The sequence below is a fragment of the Culex quinquefasciatus genome, chromosome 1, assembly GCF_015732765.1.
Source record: "Culex quinquefasciatus strain JHB chromosome 1, VPISU_Cqui_1.0_pri_paternal, whole genome shotgun sequence".
NCBI classification, from domain to species: Eukaryota; Metazoa; Arthropoda; class Insecta; order Diptera; family Culicidae; genus Culex; species Culex quinquefasciatus.
Window position 1 is genome coordinate 93,128,658 of NC_051861.1, and position 21,570 is coordinate 93,150,227.

The 21,570-nt window shown below is 39.2% G+C and overlaps 3 protein-coding genes across 3 annotated transcripts in view; 1 reads left to right on the forward strand and 2 right to left on the reverse strand.

Annotated features, from left to right (window-relative positions):
* Positions 1–447: 447 nt before the first annotated feature.
* On the forward strand, positions 448–1,975 carry LOC6042706 (probable cardiolipin synthase (CMP-forming)). The gene is made up of 3 exons (XM_038260905.1): positions 448–608; positions 669–1,499; positions 1,563–1,975. The coding sequence occupies exons 2-3, from the start codon at positions 735–737 to the stop codon at positions 1,818–1,820; spliced, it is 1,023 nt and encodes a 340-aa protein (XP_038116833.1). The 5' UTR covers positions 448–608; positions 669–734; the 3' UTR covers positions 1,821–1,975.
* Positions 1,976–2,020: 45 nt separating this feature from the next.
* Positions 2,021–9,314, reverse strand: LOC6042707 (complex I intermediate-associated protein 30, mitochondrial). Its single transcript, XM_001870689.2, has 2 exons — positions 8,657–9,314; positions 2,021–2,482 (listed from the first exon to the last, which is right to left on the reverse strand). The coding sequence occupies exons 1-2, from the start codon at positions 9,188–9,190 to the stop codon at positions 2,066–2,068; spliced, it is 951 nt and encodes a 316-aa protein (XP_001870724.1). The 5' UTR covers positions 9,191–9,314; the 3' UTR covers positions 2,021–2,065.
* Positions 9,315–17,243: 7,929 nt separating this feature from the next.
* The window catches only part of LOC6042708 (progestin and adipoQ receptor family member 4), an 81,123-nt gene continuing 76,796 nt past the window's right edge, over positions 17,244–21,570 (reverse strand). Inside the window, 1 exon segment of the mRNA XM_038259405.1 lies at positions 17,244–19,109. Within this exon segment, the coding sequence (XP_038115333.1) occupies positions 19,002–19,109 (108 nt within the window). The 3' untranslated portion in view covers positions 17,244–19,001.

The window sequence follows — 21,570 nt, forward strand, 5'->3', positions numbered from 1 at the left end:
TCACTTTATTTTCGTGTACATACACGCAATACATGCGCACGAAGACTTCTCTATCGAGAAATTAAAAGTGAGAGTGTGTGCAACTTGGAGTTAAACTTTCTGTGCAGTTGCTGTGAAGGTTTCCATGGCACTTCGAAAAGTTTAACTCCATGTTGCACGCACACACTCTCACTTTTAATTTCTCGATAGAGTTATCTAAGGCCGATCTTACGCACACTAGCACACCATTTGTTTTGCTGGCTGGTACAAAATTTAACCTCAATCTTTTTTGTGTACGTACACGCAATACATGCGCACCTAGATAACTCTATTCCATCCCTGATACACCACCCTAACTTTTTTATGCTCCATAGGCTTGTTTACCTCAACCGGCTTTTTCTCCACGTACAGGGTGCCTCGCAAGCAGCTGTCACTGTCTCGCCGTCGAGTTTGATTTAAATTCATGATAACGACGTTTGACGTTTCTCGGTCCCCTTCCAAAAAATTATGTAAAATCGAACGAAAGCGAAAGTGCGTAGATCGGGGTTTCCAAACGAAAATAATTGCGATTTGGGGCCCGATTCCGGTTCCCAATGTGCCGAAATTAACCGGAACGGCACGATACAATGGTGAGTTGATTAGTTGAATGGTTTTTGTGGGAGATTAATGGTTTTTTTCTGCGATTTTAGTTTGATTGGTAATCGGGAAGCAAAAATCAAAACAAAAACAAACCAGAACTACAGGACTTTTGGAGGATGCTGCTGAGCCTTAGCTTGCAACTGCCCGGAAAGCTGCTCGCACTGAAGCAAGTTCCGGTGCAGCTGGCCCATGGAATCGTCCGCCGGAAGCAGCTGACCAGATGTGCATTTCTGAGTCCCATCTGCGGCCACTCGTCGCGCCTGTACCACAACGAAGACAGTGGCGCCGGCAGCGGAGCGGGAGGTTCGCGGATCCTCGGCGCTCCGCCAAAGGCGCCCTTCTACAAGTGCTTCTCGTCGTCGCTCAAAAAGGAAGACTTCCAGGTTAAGTCCGTCGAGGGCGCGGAAATTCTGCAGAATGTGCTCCAGAAGAACAAGCAGCTGCTGCAGGAGAAGAAGGCCGTCCTCATCCAGGACATCCGCGAGCGCAAGGAAAAGGTCAAGGAGCGCGTCGAGGAGGTGATCGAGCGGGAGAACGTGGCCACCATCCCGAACCTGCTGTGCGTCGGCCGGATCGCCCTGTCGCCGTACCTCGGATACGTCATCGTCCAGTCCGACTTTGCGCTGGCCATGGGACTGCTGGTGGTGGCCGGACTGACAGACCTGGCCGATGGTCTGATCGCGCGCAACTGGCCGAGCCAGGCGAGCCGGCTGGGTTCGTTTTTGGACCCGCTGGCGGACAAGATTCTGCTCGGTTCGCTCGTCATTTCGATGAGTTACGTGGAGATGATGCCGCTGTGGCTGTCCGGGATGATTTTGTTCCGCGACGCGTTCCTGATCGGGGCCGGCTTCGTCATCCGCTACATCAGTCTACCTCAGCCGGTGAGTATTAGCGAATGACAATGGCGGATTCAGTACTAATAATTCTCTGATCGAAATCCCCAGCGCACACTGTCACGCTACTTCGACGTGACGCACGCCACTGCCCAGCTGGCGCCAACGTTCGTCAGCAAAGTGAACACTGCCGTACAGCTGGCCACGGTCGCAATCACGCTGGGTGCCCCTGTCTGGAACTACGTGGACCACGCGTACCTGCACGCGCTCTGGTATCTGACCGGGGTGACGACGGTGGCCGCCGCCCTCAGCTACATCGTCAACAAGGACACGTACCGAATTCTGAAGGACCAGCGGAAGAAGCACTAGCAACCGGGGGGAGGATTATTTTACTGTTTTGAAAATTGTTTTTTTTTTTTTGCCAATGGCAAATCTTATTTTCTGTTTGTCCAGCAATTAGGCCAGAACATTGTACATAACAAATTGTCCGAATAAAAGTTTATATTTTGATCATTAACCCGATAGGTCAAGGCCGTTTCTTTCCAAATCCAATATGGTACTCACCGCAATTCCATGTGCTCAAGCCCCTTTATTTACACAGCACCCTTCTAAAACTACGTCGCCACGATGTACTTTTGCTGCTGGTACATCTCGTACGCAAACTCCTCCGTGTGCGACGGATCGTACTCCACGCCGATGTAGTCAAACTCCAGCCGGAACTGGCCGTCGTGACCGCCGCGGGCGCCCACCGAAAAGCCCAAGCTGCTGATCCGGTTCAGCGGCACCGGCGCCTGGCTGTCCTGGACGCGACCCTTCGACGCGAGGAAAAACTTCGAAAAGGGAATCTTGACCACCTGCCAGTGCGGGCCGCCGCGCGTGTACAGCACGTAGTGGTAGATGTCGTTCCACAGGATGTCGTAGTAGCCCTCGGAGGCGAGGTTGATCAGGTAGGAGCGGCCGTCGCCGCGGACCTTCATCACCAGCGTGTTGTACTGCTCCCACTCGTAGAACGAGTCGCGTTTGAAGGATTTCTGGAAGAATCGTTTTTCAAAAACTTATTATTTGAGAAACTTTGAAAATCTTGATTATAACACAAAAATAAATATTCTTAAAATTAGAGGCCAGTCGTAGTCTCCCGTAATTCAAATCGAAAGAATTACTCGCAGATATCTTTCTATAATTCTATCTTCTATTATTGAGAGTGGCCTTTAATCTTACTCTACTTCCGTGTATGCCGCTCTTAGGGTGGATTTTCATGGATTTTTCGATGACCGACATCGAAAGCGGCTTTCGATGCTCGTGGTCATATTTTGCCGAAAACTCATTTTTATCAATCAGGTTAAATCGCAAAATGGTTTGGATTGATATTTTATGGTAGTATAAGCACAAACAAACACATACCCATCGCCGGAAAGTTGCGAAAATGCGATTTTCCGACTTTTCATTTTCGATGCACGAGCATCTTTAGACGACCGACATCGAAAGCATACTCACGACCATGCTTTGCTAAAATGTCCGTGCATTGAAACTCGATGCTCGTTCAGTGCCTTTTTGCTACCTCAGCGGCACCCTAGACACAAACCTAAATAACGCTTTGAAACGCTTGGTACGGGATGGGAATGAAACTTGACGAAACAAATTCTATCTGTCAAACCAGACCTTGTCAACAATCAAAACAGCTGATTTTGCATGGTGAAATGGTGGACATTGTTTGCAGGAGGAATCCGTCCACCGGTGGTTGGATTTCGGAGTATTGTTTTACCGGAGGAATCCGTCCACCAGTGGTCGGATTTCAGGGCATTGTTTTGCAGGAGGAATCCGTTCACCAGTGGACGGATCGCCTGGCCAAGTTGACAAGAGGAACTTGTCCACCGGTGGTTGGATTTCGATGCATTGTTTTGCAGGAGGAATCTGTCCACCGGTGGACGGATTTCAGGGCATTGTTTTGCAGGAGGAATCCGTCCACCGGTGGACGGATTTCAGGGTTTTGTTTTGCAGGAGGACAGATTTCTGGGCGTTGTTTTGCAGGAAGATTCTGTGCACCGATGGACGGATTGCCTGGCCAAGTTGACAAAAGGAACTGGTCCACCGGTGGTTGGATTTCGGGGCATTGTTTTGCAGGAGGAATCCGTCCACCGGTGGCCGGATTTCTGGGCATTGTTTTGCAGGAGTATGCCGTGCACCGTTGGACGGATTGCTTGCATGAATTTTGCTTAAATTTCTTAAATTCCAAAATTTCTAAAATTTCTAAAATTTCTAAAAAAAAAATAAAATTTTCTTAAACTTATAAATTTACTAAGTTTTTTTTTTAAATTTCAAAGTATTCTAAAATTTCAAAGCATTCTAAAATTTCAAAGTTTTTTATAATTTCTAAAATATTAAAAATATATAAAATGTCTTTACTTACTTTAATTTCTTCAATTCCTCTAATTTCTTAATATTTATAATTACCTGAATATCGTAAATTTCTTAAATTTCATAAATTTCTTAAATTTCTTAAATTTCTTAAATTTCTTAAATTTTTAAAATTTGTTTAAAAAAAATTTCAATTTCTTTAATTTTTTTAAATTTCTTTAATTTTTTAAATTTCTTAAATTTCTTAAATGTCTCAAATTTCTAAAATTTCTTAAAATTCTTAAATTTCTTAAATTTCTTAAATTTCTTAAATTTCATAAATTTCTTAAATTTCTTAAATTTCTTATTTTTTTTTAAATTTCTTAAACTTCTTAAATTTCTTAAATTTCTTAAATTTCTAAAATTTCTAAAATTTATAAATTTTCTAAAATTTATAAAATTTATAAAATTTATAAAATTTCTAAAATTTCTTAAATTTCTAAAATTTCTAAAATTTCTTAAATTTCTAAAATTTCTAAAATTTCTAAAATTTCTTAAATTTCTAAAATTTCTAAAATTTCTAAAATTTCTAAAATTTCTAAAATTTCTAAAATTTCTAAAATTTCTAAAATTTCTAAAATTTCTAAAATTTCTAAAATTACTAAAATTTCTAAAATTTCTTAAATTTCTAAAATTTCAGAAATTTCTAAAATTTCTAAAATTTTTAAAATTTTTAAGATTTTTAAAGTTTTTATAATTTCTTTAATTTCTAAAATTTCTATAATTTCTAAATTTTCAAAAATTTCTAAAATTTCTAAAATTTTGATTTTTTTTTTAAATTTCTAACATTTCTTTAATTCTTTTAATTCCTTAAATTTCTTAATTCTTTTATTTTCTTTCATTTCTTAAATTTCCTCAATTTTCTAAATCACTTAATTATTTCTTTAATTTCTCATATTTCTTGAATTATTTATTTCTTAAAATTTAAAAAAAAATTAAATTACTTAATTTTTTTGATATTCCTGAAATTTTTCCAATTTTTAGTCCACTCTATAGAGAATTTGCAGCTAAGCTAAAAGACACGTGTCGCCACCTATGAACAAATAGCGTAAACCTATGATTTATATTTTGAAAAATATGTGTTTTTTCCTTCATAATCAACATTTTTATTAAACTTATGCCGGATTCGGATGAGAAAAAATATTTCCAACAATTTGGTGTACAACTTTCCAATATTTGTTTGATTTTTCTATGAGAAAACTGTAAATTTAGAAAAAGATAGTAATTTGGACTATTTGGTAAGAAAGTCTGTCAAAAATCAATAAAAATTGTTGAATATACGTAAACACATCTGTTATCAATTATAAAACTGTTTATTTCATTGATATAAACGGGGAAATTCATTTTTAGTGTTCCAAAACATGTTATTTTTTTAGAAAAAGTCACATATTTCTGCGCGCCCAAAAAAAAGATGTTCATTATTTAAAAGCAAAAAAATTTTCTCGTCTTTTGCAACCAGTTTCATTAAGATTGATGCAGGGAACCATGAGAAATAAGCAATTTTGTTCTTCAATCCAGCAGAAAGAAATACGATTTTTGGCAAGTAACCTCATTTTGGCGCCACCTACATTTGAAACACAGTCGCGCTGCAAAACCTCAATTATCTCTCATCTATTTTGCATGATTTTTCGCAACGAACATGAGGCAAGAGGTTTTTTTAATTAAATTATGCGGTAGTCTAATCATGCGCCTTTTGAAAAGATTTATTGAACAACATCAGCTTATTTCAAAAGTTGTTCTGGAGTTCCGATCGCCACGCAATGCTGCTTTGTTTAGTTCAATTATGCGCTAGTCTAATCATACGCCTTTTTGAAAAAGATTTATTGAACAACATCAGCTTATTTCAAAAGTTGTTCTGGAATTCCAATCGCCACGCAATGCTGCTTTGTTTACGTTTGAATCTGTCATTTTCCATCCTTCGTTAACTTGCATGCAAGTGTTCCTTATTCCGGAAAGTCGATTTTGGGGTTGTGTCTAAGCTAAAAGAAGTAACGCAAGCCACGAGCATCGAGTTGGTTCGATGCTCGTGCTCTCGATGTCGTTGCACAATCCATGAAAATCCAGCCTTACAGATAGCAGCTCCCGTTTACGGTATTAAGATAATTTGCTATCCCACACACATATGAGCACATACGGTTAAACCAGCGTTACTTTTGGTCAAATCTTGCATCATATGCGATCTATAGTGATCCCGTGCGACGTGTACCGATAATGAAGATGGCCGGCCGTCATGACATGCACGAAATTCTTACACAAGTTTTTGAACTTGTTGCCTTTCAGCACTAAGTAAACGTATTATCTGGTATCATACTCGATCCATTGACGAACAGACATCCACTGGAACCAATCCAACATGTTTTGCTTTGGTGTTAAACGGGCACTTTTCAAAATAAGCCGCATCACTTTACTCTGCAGGACCTGCATTCATTTCAATTGTTGGCGAGTTGCTACAGACAACGGTTAATTCTGACAGAGTACTCCAAATTCACCGTCTGTTATCCGTATGTGTAGTCTTTGTGGTCATTAAAGTTGAATTTTTCATCCAGCATCACTCCGAGATATTCGATCGTCTCGACCCTTTCGATTTCCTCGCCATCAATACGAACCGCTCTGCTAAAGCCGTCGCTTTGTCGTGCGGTCACTGTCATGCGTTTTGTTTTGCAGACATTTAGTTGTAGTTTCTTCCATCTCAGCCATTCGGTAAAACTGGTACTGTTCATCAGTGAAAAGGTTTACTTGAACTCTCTACAGGTCGTTGGCGTACAAATTGAAGGGAAGTTATTTTGTACGTTAACCGATATAACGTGTTTTGTCGTTAACCGGTATAATGAGTCACCTGCGTTCTGATGTCCAAGTAGCTGCTAAACCATTTGAAAACTGAACCGCGTACACCGTAGCCACGCAGTACTTTTTTCGGGTTCCTGCTCAATCACCGACTTGTACATCTCCTCCAATCCAATGCAAGTGTCCTTGTCTGAAGATCATCTGATGATGATCTTCACATCCCTCTGTGGATAACTTTTGCTTCTTGTTTCGCCTAGAATACTACTTCTCGCCATTGGAAGAATCTCCATGTGAACAATGTACGTTGAAGATGTGATAATTGATGATGCATAACTATCAGCTTAGAACACCATACCCGTGCTGAATCGAGAAGGTTGTCCCATGTTGCTCGGTTCTGGGCTGCAGATCGCAAGTCTCGTAGGTTGTAGATCTTTCTTTGGTTCGCCTCGATCTGATCTCCTCATCGAGCATTCTGACAGGATCATCCTCGTCCTTTCGTTCTTTCGCCCACCTGAGCCTCCCGATTCTCTCCAGGGTGACAATGGTCGGTTCTCCCAGCAGCACTTTCCGTTCGAAAACTCCAAGAGCTCGTTAGTCCTCTTGCCGCAGTGTCCATGTCTCATAACCATAGATGGCAACCGGTCTAATCAATGTCTCGTACAACTTCGTGGCGCATTGCACTCGATCCGATGTCAAGGTTTTCCGTAATCCAAAGCAGGTGCGATTCACAGAGTGGATACGAGTCCGGAACTCTAAGCTGGAGTCGTTGTCGGCCGTTACCACTGTAGGGTGTTTCATTCGAACAAAAAAGTTCTCAGAATCAGGCAAACCGAGGCTTCCCTAGTAGAGGATACCCATAGGGACTCTCATGCCAAATACCAGCCCATTTGGTTGAGAATTGGCCTGTCCCAGCGGTTCAAAGTTTACATGTAAATTATGGGATTTCTATGCTTTTCGTTCAATCGTTCCTACAGGTCTGGGGACAACATGGATTCACTCGGAATAAAGACAGGTGTGTAGGGATGGTCCAAGAACAAATTCCAGAAGGAATTAAGGTTGTCCATTCTGTCCCCAAGGTGCGCATTGGATCGACGTCCGGTGTCTCCAGAATCAACGATTCACCCTTCAAATGTACGCATTGTCCTTAGTATGCTATGACGGCTAGCTGAAAATTACGACGCCCCATGTCAGACGGTGAACACGTGGCAGAGTATTAACTCAAGTTTTGGCTCAGAAACATACTTTAAAGTAATAAAATTATAATTTTTGATGTACTTGTAACAATTTGAACTATTCCAAATAACTTAACATGATGATTTTGTAATAATAATGCAATCGATGCTTCCCCACGTGTTCACCGTCTGACATGGGGCGTCGTAATTTTCAGCTAGCCGTCATAGCATACTAAGGACAATGCGTATATTTGAAGGGTGGTTCGTTGATTCTGGAGACACCGGACGTCGATCCAATGCGCACCTTGGGGACAGAATGGACAACCTTAATTCCTTCTGAAATTTGTTCCTTGGACCATCCCCTACACACCTGTCTTTATTCCGAGTGAATCCATGTTGTCCCCAGACCTGTAGGAACGATTGAACGAAAAGCATAGAAATCCCATAGTAATTTACATGTAAACTTTGAACCGCTGGGGACAGGCCAATTCTCAACCAAATGGGCTGGTATTTGGCATGAGAGTCCCTATGGGTATCCTCTACTAGGGGAGCCTCGGTTTGCCTGATTCTGAGAACTTTTTTGTTTGGATGAAACACCCTAGTTACCAGCCATCCCAAGTACACGAACTCGCTCACCTTCTCCAACACATTGCCATCCACAGCTAAAGGGGTGAGTCTTGGGTGGCCAACGTCTTTTGAGCCCCTCCCTCGCATGTTTTTTTTTGTCGTATTCATGGCCAATGATACATAATTGAAGAAAGTGCCTTTAATCCTCAATCCAAATTCATGTTTCCAATCGGTATCCTTTCCATGCCTAGGTATACGTTGATTGACCCAGATACGACCTCAACTCACCCTAATCCTCTGACTGGTAATATTCGCGTACCCGGACCGCTTAATCCGCCCATCCTTGGGCACCCTCGACTCCAACATCCCGTGAAACACCCCGAACCCGGCCGGCCCCAACTCAAACCGGGCGTCCGAATAGCCCTGGTTGTGATCCCGGTCCGACGTCACGACCCACCGGTCCAGCTGCTCCTGCCGCTCAAAGTTGAACACCACGTCCGTTTCGCCCGGCCGGAACACGACCAACGCGTCGCTGGCCAGCTTTTCGCGCCATTCCTGCTCGAACAGGGCAAACTCCTGGCGAAGCTCCCGCAGACCGTCCCGCAGCAGTTGCCACCGGGAAGGTGGGGGTTGTGTGCTGTTGTAGCCACCCTTGCGGTCACGTTCCCAGAACAGGCTGTTTGCGTGGATTGGACCGATGGGGGCCGGCCGGAGAGGGCGCGCGACCGGACTTAGGAGGTGTGAATAGTGACGAGATGAGGAGGAAGGTACCACGCACGGATTGCACGGGATTCGACACAGGCGAGGAAGGAGCGACGTCATATCGATGTGAAAATAACACTTTTTAAACTAATTTAAAATAAATCAACACCATTGCGATATTATACAACCACTCGCGCTGAAAGCAAGTTCCGATTTGAAGCAGCAAAGCTGTTTTTGTTCTGTTCCGTTTTGATGTTTATTTCGTTCTGATGATTTCCTTTTGTTTTGCTGCAGGGGACGGTGCACGATGCTTTGAGATTAGTGATTTATCCTTCAAATTTAGTTGAACAGAACGCAGAACAAAAATACTCATGTCGATGTGATCGTGCTATCTTGTCGCACGTCGTTTTTTGACCTTTCGAAAACAAATCCGTAGCAACATTTCAATAGGGCGAATCTGATTTTGTAAACAAGCAGTCTGTCCACACGTTTCGTTTGGCTGACCGTTACGTGTATTGTCTCAAGGTTTGGTTTATTTTGGTTGCTGTGATCCCGAGCTGGGTGATGAATAGAGAGAATGCGTAACGTGATTTTCGAATTATCCCACTTTGTTTACATCGACAATGTAGAAGGCTATTCAAGCTCAAGCATGATTATTTTCTTACTGGCAAATAAGCTGTTTTATAATCAGTGTCAGTGGCTTTATTTTATCTTGTTTTGACTTTTTTTGTTGGAAAATTGTGTATGTTTTCAAGTTTCAATCGATTAGGAGAGGTTTTTCTTTTTTACGGGTGGCAAAGAACTGCGGCGAGAGTGTCATTCTGTGATGTCGCAGATAAATTCCCTGGCTGATTTTGGAATCATTCTGCTTTTTTCTGGTCCAGCCAAAAAACATCGCGAAGCTGATCCAAAAAACAAAGAAGATTTTCACTACACCAGTAGGTTTTCAAACGGAATCAAACAATTAAGACCCAGTTGCAATGTAACCGCCAACCTTACAAGTCGCATTTTCAACGGCAGTCCGCAGTTTGTGTGCGCGTCACCGCTTTTTTTTTAAATGTGCACCGTAGACAAAAACAGAGTGGTTCTGGATTTTTGTCAACTCCAATCCCAACCAAGCCCAAAGCTTGTAAAAAACATTCTCGCAGACCTCGAAGTAAACCAAGAAAACTTGCAGCATTGCAATTATGCAAAAGAAGGAGAATAGCCGTGTTGCAGTTCGCCAACTCAGCAATGGTCTCGTCCATCGTCGACAAACCTCTGGGTAGTAAAATCCCGATTTACCTGTACAACAACGCTACGGAAGTTCGTGTGCTTGACCTACCTCTAGGCATAAGCAATAACGACGTAGTAAAAGTGATGAGTAAATTCGGCGAAATTTTAACCATCACCAACGACCGCTGGATTAACCTTCTTCACAGGAATCCCAAATGGAGTTCGGACCCTGCGGATGTTGCTGAAACAGCCAACGCCGAAATCAATCACTGTAAACAATGCTGCTGCAGCAGTGACGATTATAGGCAAAAAATCGCTTTGCAAACTCAAAGCAAAGAACAAAAGAAGTGCAGACTCAAGTAAAAAGGTGAACCAAAAAAGCAGTACACAACCGATTGAACCTGAGCCAAGCAGCAGCAGTATAAGCAACAACACTGCCCACCATTGAAAAAACGGCTAATATCCACTTTTGGCAAAAACGAGATAATAGCACCAGGCGGTAGAGGATGTTCCAACGCATCTCCTGGAACTTGAATTTCACTGAAATAGTGTTTAGACTTAGCTGCCGATGCGAAAAACCAAACGGCTAATATACCACTTTTATGGGAAATTGCCTTGACGGAGATTTTGTGACAAACACTAAAACGCGTTTTTCTCGGAATACTTGATTTGGCATAATAGCCGAATTTTCAAATATGGGCAGAACAGTAAATCAGACAAAAATGCAATGCAAACAAGTGAAATTGACGAAGAAGCCAACGATGGATTCGAGACCGTGCTTTCTAAGCACACTTGCAAAACCCGGAAGCGCTTACAAGCATATTTGGACGCGGATGACGAATTAACAACAAAACGAAGAGAGATGGCTGAAGAAGAAACAACAGATGAAGAAGATGAAGATGTCATAAAAGCAAAATATTATAGGAATAAGTGTTATAAGATAACTGTTAAATCCCTGGAGGAAGAGGACAAAGATAAAATTGAAGAACTTGATAATTCAAGATCAAAATTTTCGGCTAAATATTTGAAACATAAACAGAAATCGTTAGAAAAAAGACATGGTAACAATTATTGAAATATAGCCAGACAAGTGATTTAAAACTTTGTAATCTTTCCTCTTCTACTATCCACCTTGAAGAGATGAATGCACAATGGTGTAAAGTCTCTATAATAAACAAAAAAAAAACAATTAAGACAGCTTCTAAAAATGACCATCTCGCTTTCAACTTTCTCAAGATTTCTTGACTTGAACTCCGGGTCTCAAAAGCCATAAATTTTTATTCTGGCAAAAAAACTACTTTTAATGACCGATAACAATACTTTCTACTTTTGGCGAACAGTAAATTGGTTCCACTTTGACAGTTCAAAATTGAGGCCGTTTTGCGAACCACTATTCAGCACTCAGGTCCCGAGTTATAATTAAAAATGTTCACAATAGTCGGGCATGTACGTGTGATAAAACGTCCTCTGACTAAATTCTCTTAGTCCAGTTGTCGCACCTGCACCTATTTTCAGGGCGACCAAGATAGCCGAGATCACATCGAAACTACTTTCGTATGAACCAACAATTCAGAATTTTTACCGGTTTTGTTGAATATCTTAGGATTCAAAATCACTATATGGGGATCTGTGAAGGTAAAAAATTGAAGCATTGAAAACTGTACAAAATGGGGCCCTTAACTGAAAATCGGCGTGCGACAATATAACACGATTATAATGAATTCTGCTTTAAATAATTCAAAAAGATAGGTGTTTGAATGAAAAAATACTGATTGAATCTAATTTTTCAATTCAAATGCAAAGTGCCAGCTCCTGTTACGTCAAATGAAGCTCATATTTGGGATTTGGGCTCAGTACGCCCACCGGAACAAGCCCTTGAATGCCCGCCAAAAAGTTATTTTTATTACTTCCTATTACTGACAGAAGTTTAAAAAAATTGCATTCGGATAAGGGAATCCAAATATGATTATAATTTTAAGCAAAACAATGCACAGTGGTCCAGATCGCAAAATTAAGCGGAAAATGGATTTTCCGAAAAATGGTTAAGTTTTGGAGCTTTGGTGTCTTCAGAAGAGTTGTTGCATATGGAAAGGAGCAACTTTTGGTTTGGTTGAAAATTAGGGTGGTTCACGATTAGGGTGATTTTGGAAATCTAACTTTACAGGAATATTTTTGGGATTTTTTTCGTCTTCTAGAGAGTTGACGGGCTTGCCAATCCAAGCAACTTTGTCGAGGACACCAAAATTTTATCTCGTAATCTACGCCTTCTACGACCAAATTTATAGAAAGCATCTGAGCAAACCTTCAAAAATCATTTTTTTTTAACGTGGCAATTCAGGGTTAAGTTTTAGAGAAAAGTGGTATTCGGGGCACTTTTAGAGCTCTAAAAAGCAAACATTTTTATTATCTGACAAGTCAATTTGGACTTAAGGGTCAAAAGTTACAGCGATTTTAAGGTAAAAAAGATGCAAATTTAAAACTTAAATATCTCGAAAAGGCGCAAGCCAAATTTTAAGCACTAGGTTTCATTTGAAATAAGAGATCCAGCACTACAAACGCTGAAAAAATCTCAGGGGTGTTTTTCTTTAAACTCGAGATATCTTCATTTCAAAAAGTCTAATTTTCAAGGGAAAACCTTATGGGACCACCCTAACGAATTTTGAAAATTGTCCAAATATATGTTTTTCCATGTAATTTTGCCCGCTGAATCTGAATCTGCCCTCAGAATTGACCCAAAGTGTCGAAAAATTGTTTTTTGCTCATATTTTTGGTTTCCATGTAAAATTATCATTTAAACACCAGCGTCTCTTATTTCAAATGAAACCTAGTGCTTAAAATTTGGCTTGCGCCTTTTCGAGATATTTAAGTTTTAAATTTGCATCTTTTTTACCTTAAAAAGGCTGTAACTTTTGACCCTTAAGTCCAAATTGACTTGTCAAAAAATAAAAATGTGTGTCTTTTAGAAATCTAAAAGTGCCCCGAATACCACTTTTCTCTAAAACTTAACCCTGAATTGCCACGTTAAAAAAACTGATTTTTGAAGGTTTGCTCAGATGCTTTCTATAAATTTGGTCGTAGAAGGCGTAGATTACGAGATAAAATTTTGGTGTCTTCGACAAAGTTGCTTGGATTGGCAAGCCCGTCAACTTTCTAGAAGACGAAAAAATTCCCAAAAATATTCCTGTAAAGTTAGATTTCCAAAATCACCCTAATGGTGAACCATCCTAATTTTCAACCAAACCAAAAGTTGCTCCTTTCCATATGCAACAACTCTTCTAAAGACACCAAAGCTCCAAAACTTAACCATTTTTCGGAAAATCTATTTTCCACTTAATTTTGCGATCTGGACCACTGTGCAATGCAAATGGGCCAAAGATTAAGGGTTGACGAACGGTTTATTACTGCTTGTTTACACATCGTCTTTGGTCTTTTTACATTGTTTTGCTTGATATAGTCCTATTTTTTGTACATTCATGTATCCTACTATAACTTTTAATTGAACAAGAAAAGATAAAATCTAGATTACTTTTTCAAAACAACCAATGCGCCATGGGTTCCCTAAGTACATAGGACCTTTTGAAAAAGTAAGCAAGAAATGTTCAACTCTACAGAAAATAGAAACATTGTTTAACATTAAAGTTTCACTTTTACTACAGCCATTTACAATAACTTTTGGTTTAAAGGCTGGTATGCAGATCGGAAGGAAAGGGGTCAAGAAACAGCTTTACGAACAGCAGAACAAAGAAGAGGGAGCGATTTCTTGGGGCTTTTCTTCACCCTCTCTGACTCGCTTGCTCTACTGCTGCTGCCCATTTGATTTTTTTCTTGACCGATTCCTTCCGAAGTGCGTATACCGCTTAAAAGTGAAATATTTTGTGTGTTGCAGTTTTTGTTCTCTTTATGTGTTTGCATTGTTATTTTTAAAGAAACAAAAAGAAGCATAGAAATAAAACAACCGCATATCATACTTTTTGTAAAAGACTTTATTAGTTACTTGTTGCACTCGTATGGTTCAGAATCTCTTTTTTGTTTGTTGTTGTTGCGAATTAAACTTGGTGGTTAAACTGCCTCGATTCGAACCGGTTCGAGTAATTCAATCATTTTATTTTTTGTGTTTGTCTTATCTTTGGCTGAACGTTTTGTGAACTCTGAAGATAATTTATTTACTCTTGGTTATGTTTACAGCAACGAGATGAAAGGACGCTAGTTAGGGAAACTCGAAAATGAACGGGTGGTTTTATCGTGATATTTTTTTACTTTTCTTTAAATCGATAGGCAAGTTCAAACCAGCAAGATATTGAAGGATATAAGCGTTTTTTTTTATTTTGTTTGCTCTTACTTTCTTACTAATTGTGGCCTTTTCACGACGTGCCAATTTGGTATTTTACAAATGATGGGAAGGTTTAAATACAGTTTAACAAATTTCGCCTTTTTTCTTTCGTTTTTTTTTGCGATTTTCTAATTGCAAGGGAAGTTCTCCAACATTTGCGGTGATAAGATTTTTTTACACAGGGTTTGTATATCACAAAGTTTGGTTTTTTTGTTCATAGCTCTTGTGTGCTGTTCCACGGGAGAACGAATCTATTTCTTGCTAAAATTTGCCGCTTTGTTTTATCCACTATCGGTCTCTTTTCTCTATTTTCTTGATGCTAAACAACATTAATTTGAGGGGGGCTTTTCTGTAACTTTTACTTTCAAGCAGTGCACAATTTCTACAGCGCGCGCTCACAAATCGTTAATAGAGAGGTGGAAGTTGGGCAACGTTTCGACAGAGTTCACTGAACATGTTTCACACATGATATGTTTTTTAACTGTGTTTATCGTGGCAAATCAATCAAAGGTTAAATCTGACTACGAGTTTTCTATTGTTTCTGCGTGCGGCATGAGTTTGTACAAAATCTGGAAACCAACAGTTTTTTGGGTTATTTTCACGAGATTTTTTCTTCTATTTTTTCGAAAGTTGTCTGCTCTAAACGATAGTAACGAGTGTGAGGGGTTCTCATTGTCACCAATAATAAAGGGCTTGCATAATACTATTTTGTATTGCTTCACTTTTTTTATCTTCCGTATCTTGCAAGAGAATATCTATGATTATTCTTGTATATTCACGCTATGCCATGCAAAATTATAAATTAACATTACGAACACTAGCTTACTTATTACGATGGTATTGGTCAATGATTTCATCACTTTTATGCAAGTTTCTTTTCTAGCATGCCTTGATTTTTTTGTCTAGGTTATTCTACGCACTGCAAGCGCAACACAAAATTAAACATTTCGACTTATGGTCGAAACTTTCTACTAACTGGCAGATGGCAACATCGAGAAACTTAGAGGGAGGGAAATTGACTTCGTGATTTAGAAAATTTTGGCCAGTTCGGTATGATCTGGATTTTACCGATTTTGCCATGTCCACTTGTTGAGTAAGTTGAAATTTAAGTGTAAAAATATGTTACACTATAAAAAAAACATAAATGGTTTTGAGTTAAAGCCACTTTTGCTGCAAGGGCAAAAGAATTTTTGTCTACACTGATAATCAACATTACACACTGTTCAGTTCACTTTCACACACTTGTATGGGATTTTTCAGTTCAAGTATGATTACACGAATGTGTGTAATCATACTTGTACTGAAAAATCCCATACAAGTGTGTAAAAGTGAACTGAAAAAAGTGTAATGCTGTTTACCAGTGTACCCACACGTTCAAAATTACTCAGTTTTCGTCAAAACCGAACCTACTCAGAAATGAGTAAATGAGGCATCTGTCAGATTTTTTTTAGGGCAATGCACTCAAATCTGACAGAAGCCCAAGTTACTCATTTCAGAGTAGGTTTGGTTTCGACGAAAACTGAGTGATTTTGAACGTGCGTTCACCAAAGGGTCCTTCTCACACCTAATTTTCAAGTTTTTCTCGAAGAAAACTCTAGATTTCAACGTCAATTGGGTAAAAGTGATAATATCAATGTTTAAATATGGCGCATTGGACGTCAGTGTTTCTTGAAAGCAATGGCATAACCAAACATCTCCACTACCCAGGCAAACGTCAAATCAGTTCAAACTTGCTGCCGAATCTTTTTCCGGATCTCTTCCGGATTTGATTTTTTCTCTTCTAAATTTACCCAGATTTGGTGGTGGTGAAAATCATAATAAAAGAAAATGAAAAAAGACAAGCTTGTCCAACACTTTGAAACTATTATTTTTTAAATTAGAGACTCTCGTCTATTTCTTACTAATTTCTATAAAAAACTTTTTCATTTTGCATCAAATGTATGCTTTATTCTATACTCAAGAATAAAAAAGACCATTTCAAGCAATTAGATTCAAAAAATCATAAATATTTATTTGAAGATGGAAATATTGTTCAAAGTTTTTGTCTCTAGGCCCTGGCCGGGGTCGACAAGCCAACATTTCCAAACACTTTCTTTTAAAATGCATTTTACACTAGTTCAATTGTTTTGCAATCATTAGTTTTCAAAAAAAGGAAGATTTGACGAATACAAAAATGTTAGTGAAAATAATCTTATTGCGATAATAAGCATCGGAAATTTCCAAAAAATCCAAAATTTTTGAATCAACCCAAACATGCTTAAAAATGATTCTAATCGCAGGGGAATATATTTAAAATTGATTTCACCTGATTGCATTTAAATTTATATTGAAATTTTTTAGTTTTTTGAAAAAATATTTTTTTTGTCGCCTGATTTTTCAAGCCAAACAAAAAAATTGTACCAGCCCTAGACCAGCGAAAAAAAAACGAAGTTGACTTTAAAGCTGTCGGCCACTATTGCTAGTACCAACCACTAGTGTCTTCCTTTTAACTACAAGGACTTTGCCGCCATGGGCTCTAAAGTGTTTGAGTACGGCACGGAGCGACGGCGCCGGATACCCATATTTACACTTAGAATTTTTAGAGCGCCCGCCGCGGGATTCGAACCAGCAACCTCTGGATTGTGAGTCTAGTGCGCGGTCCGATTGATCCACACGGGCAGGACGCCAGCCTTAATGAAAAAAAAATTCTCGATTTAAATATTCAAATCACGTAAGAAAATAACTCGTTTGAGGGTTAAAAAAGCCTTGAAAAATCATTTCTGAGTAATCTTCAATCAAATTTCCATAAAACCGAACTTACTTACAGGCACATTCAAAATCACTCAGTTTTTATCGAAACAGAACCTACTCAGAAATAAGTAAGTGGTGCAAATGTCAGATTTTAGTGAATTGAACTCAGAAATCAAACTACTTCGAAAACTGAGTGATTTGAATTGAGGGTGCAAAAATGAGCATTCTCTGGGTCATCTCTGACGAATTTCATCTAAATTTGAGTGATATTTTTGTATTGATTTAAATTTACTCAATCGCGAGTAGCATTCACCCAAAGAAGCTTTAATTTACTTTTCCAAATTTCATTTCTGAAATGGTTTGGGTTTTGCAAAACCTGAGTTAAGAAGTGTGCCAACTATTGTCAGGAAAATAATTTCAACTAAACATTAACGTCATTCTCAACACATGGGTATTTTCGAGGTGTGAAAATGTCAAGCTACACGTTCAAACGAATCAACTTGAATTTAGGTAAAAGCAGCTTTTGCTGCATGGACATTACAAATTAAAATTGCACACGTTAACTTCTTTTTGCCGACTTTAAACAGAAGTTTGTCCCATTCAAGCTAGGAAAACCGAAACAAAAACACATTTTTTTAACTAAAGAAAAAATAAAAATCGGGACTCTTTAATTTCAATTCAACCTAATAATGTCTCGCTTACAGACACGATTGCAGAGCTGAAACGAAGCTTGATTTTGGAAATCATACCTAAATTAACTTTAAACAGCCTTTTGCTTTGTTCCATATAGTTTCTAACGCTGGATCTTTTACTTTGACTACAATTTTTATATATTATGAGGAAGTAACTAGGCTACTAAATTGCAATAAATTATACATAGCTTAATGTTTTCTTTTTTGATAGGATTGCTGGTGGTGAGTGGAACTAGTTCACAATCTACCGATGATAATGAACTACCTTCATTCTTCAACTGGAGATTTCATGCAGAGTGTTTTCAATATAATTGATCTAACTAGTTAATTAAGTAGTAATAGGAATCAACTCATGAGTATTCTTAGTAGTGTTGTATTTCTACACATTTTTATAATACCAATACTTCTTTTTTTGTCGTTCATTTAGCAAAAATCAAAAGTTTTGTAGTTTGCCTTACACTCCGTGTGACTCAGGGGAGAGTATCGTCACCTCTATTTGTTCAACACTCTTCTTTTACTCTACATCTTTAGCATGCACGCTAAAATAATTTTATACAATTCAGAGTGTATCAATTGTCAAAGTTGAGTGGTTGTGTGTCGGCCAATTTGAGCGGGCCAAAATGGCAACCAAGAGCTGAGGTTATGTTCGCCACATAATTGCCTAAATTTTGGGGACGAATCCATCTGTTTTCCTAAAATTTCATGCCTTAAAACTAGCTTTAAAGGGGAGGGAGGGAGGGTCATTCCATCCCCAAAACGCGCCCATTCCGTCGTCACGCGTTGTGGTGAATTTAAGGGGTTGGGGAGGTACAATTCAAGATGGCGCCCAGACAAACAGGAAGTGGAAGTGACCCTATCGCTGTCCGAGCCCCTTCGCCGCAGGGGTGCAAAAGTGGCCAAGATGGCGGCAACCAGCGTTGCCAGTATCACACGTTTTTGACGCAAACATTTCGCCGCCAGCTGGTCATAGCTCCAGGTGGGTTCCGTTGATGCCTTCTATGTTCAGCGACGAGGTTAGGTTCGCGCCGGAACATTCCGCCCGCTGCATCCACTCAATGTCCCGGATGGTGGCCTTCGGAGAGAAAGAAACAAAGAAAAGAAGAAAATCATTAACTGCTAAACGAAATTTTACGACCGGCACGAGCCAAACCGGGAAACAATTTTTAATCATAACAAATGGGCCGACAAATGGGCACTTTTATGGAAATGTCTTCGGCAACGGAACGGGAAGTAAACTTCCCGAGGGAGTGTGGGCGGGGCCCGACGTGTCGTATCGCGTCTCGTGTGTCTAGTGTAGCGAAAAATATGTAAATTAGTTTATGATGGTGAGCCTTCGGTATTGTGCGTGTGTGAGCGAGGCTACAGCTTGAATTGCGGGTTCAAAAGGAAGGTTGACACAAGAAATTGGCCGTAAAATGCGGTTCCGGATTGGTCCTTGAAAGTTTCACCGCTTTGAAGAAGGAAAGTGTTGAAATCCTCTCAATATATCATCCAAAAAATAAATGCTTCTTTTTTGACGTATTGAAATATGAATTGGTTTTGGGTGAACATTAACTAAATTAGGATGCTCAACCAAACGTTTGGCACAGTATGTCCACGACTCTTTCCTTCCCTGTAGATTCTGTGAAATGTGATCCGTTCACATAATCCTCTCTTCAGTTAATGCAACGCAGTAGGCCTAGCCACTTAGCTGAGTGTAATAAATCTCGGGGATGCTCGAATGTACTCTCAGATTTCGGTCATTCGATTTTTTTTTTATTCGACTGAAACTTTTTTGATGCCTTCGGTATGCTCAAAGAAGCCATTTTGCATCATTAGTTTGTCCTTATATTTTTTTCATGCAAATTTGGCAGCTGTCCAAACAAAAATGATGTATGAAAATTCAAAAATCTGTATCTTTTGAAGGAATTTTGTGATCGATTTGGTGTCTTCGGCAAAGTTGTAGGTATGGATAAGGACTACACTGAAAAAAACGATACACCGTAATAAATGATGATTTTTAATTTAACTTTTTGTCACTAAAACTTGATTTGCAAAAAACACTATTTTTGTTATTTTTTCATATGTTTTAGGGGACATCAAACGCCAACTTTGCAGAAAGTTCCAGGATGTGCAAAAAATCTATGACCGAGTTATGGATTTTTTAATCAATCAGTATTTTTTTTTTTTTTTTAGTTTTATTATAGAGACTTTACACCATTGTGCATTCATCTCTTCAAGGTGGATAGTGAAAGAGGAAAGTTTACAGAGTTTAAAATCACTTCAATAATTATTACACAGAAAAAATAATCATGGTAATATTACATCTGGGAAGGGGTACATCTTTTATGTCAGAAAAAAGGTGTAATTTTACCTCTGGAAATGTGTAATTTTACCACTTTTCTGGTGTAATGTCACTTTTTCAGTCTAAATTGAGGTAAAATTACATCATAAAAGAGGTAATATTCAACCTTCCAAAATTACAGCTTCCAAATTTACATTAGTTTTTTCTGTGTACCATGCCTTTTTTCTAACGATTTCTGTCTATGTTTCAAATATTTAGCGGAATATTTAAAGAGTGAATTATCAAGTTCTTCAAGTTTATCTTCGTCCTCTTCTTCCAGGGATTTTGAAGTTATCTCACAACACTTTTTCTTATAATATTTTGCTTTTATGACATCTTCATCTTCTTGATCTGTTTCTTCTGCAGCCATCTCTCTTCGTTTTTTTGTTAGTTCGTCTTCCGCGTTCAAATATGCCTGTAAGCGCTTTCGGCGGCGGGTGTGCTTAGAAAGCACGGCCTCGAATCCATCGTTGTCTTCTTCGTCCATTTCACTTGTTTCCATTGCATTTTGTTCTGGTTTACTATTGTTGCTTTTACTGCTGCTGCTGCTTGGTTCGGGTTCAATCGGTTGTGTACTGCTTTTTTGGTTCACATTTTGTCTCGAATCCGCAGAACATTTTTTGTTCTTTGCTAAAGCGATTTTTTGCCTATAATCGTCACTGTTGCAGCAGCATTGTTTACAGTGATTGATTTCGGCGTTGGCTGTTTTAGCAACATCCGCAGGGTCCGAACTCCATTTGGGATCCCTGGGAAGAAGTTAATCCAGCGGTCGTTGGTGATGGTCAAAATTTCGTCGTATTTACTCATCACTTTTACTACGTCGTCATTGCTTATGCCTAGAGGTAGGTCAAGCACACGAACTTCCGTAGCGTTGTTGTCCAGGTAAATCGGGATTTTGCAACCCTGATATACCAGAGGTTTGTCGATGATGGACGAGGCCATTGCTGAGTCGGCGAACTGCAACACGGCTATTTTTCTTCTATTGCATAATTGCAATGCTCGCAAGTTTTCTTGGTTTACTTGAAGGTCTGCGAGAAATTTTTTTACTGTTTTTGTCTACGGTGCGCATTTTAAAAAAAGCGGCGACGCGCACACAAACTGCGGACTGGCGTTGAGAATGCGACTTGTAAGGTCGGCGGTTACTTTGCAACTGTGATCAATCAGTATTGATCAGTTTTTGAAAAAAAAAACAATACATCGATCGCAAAAA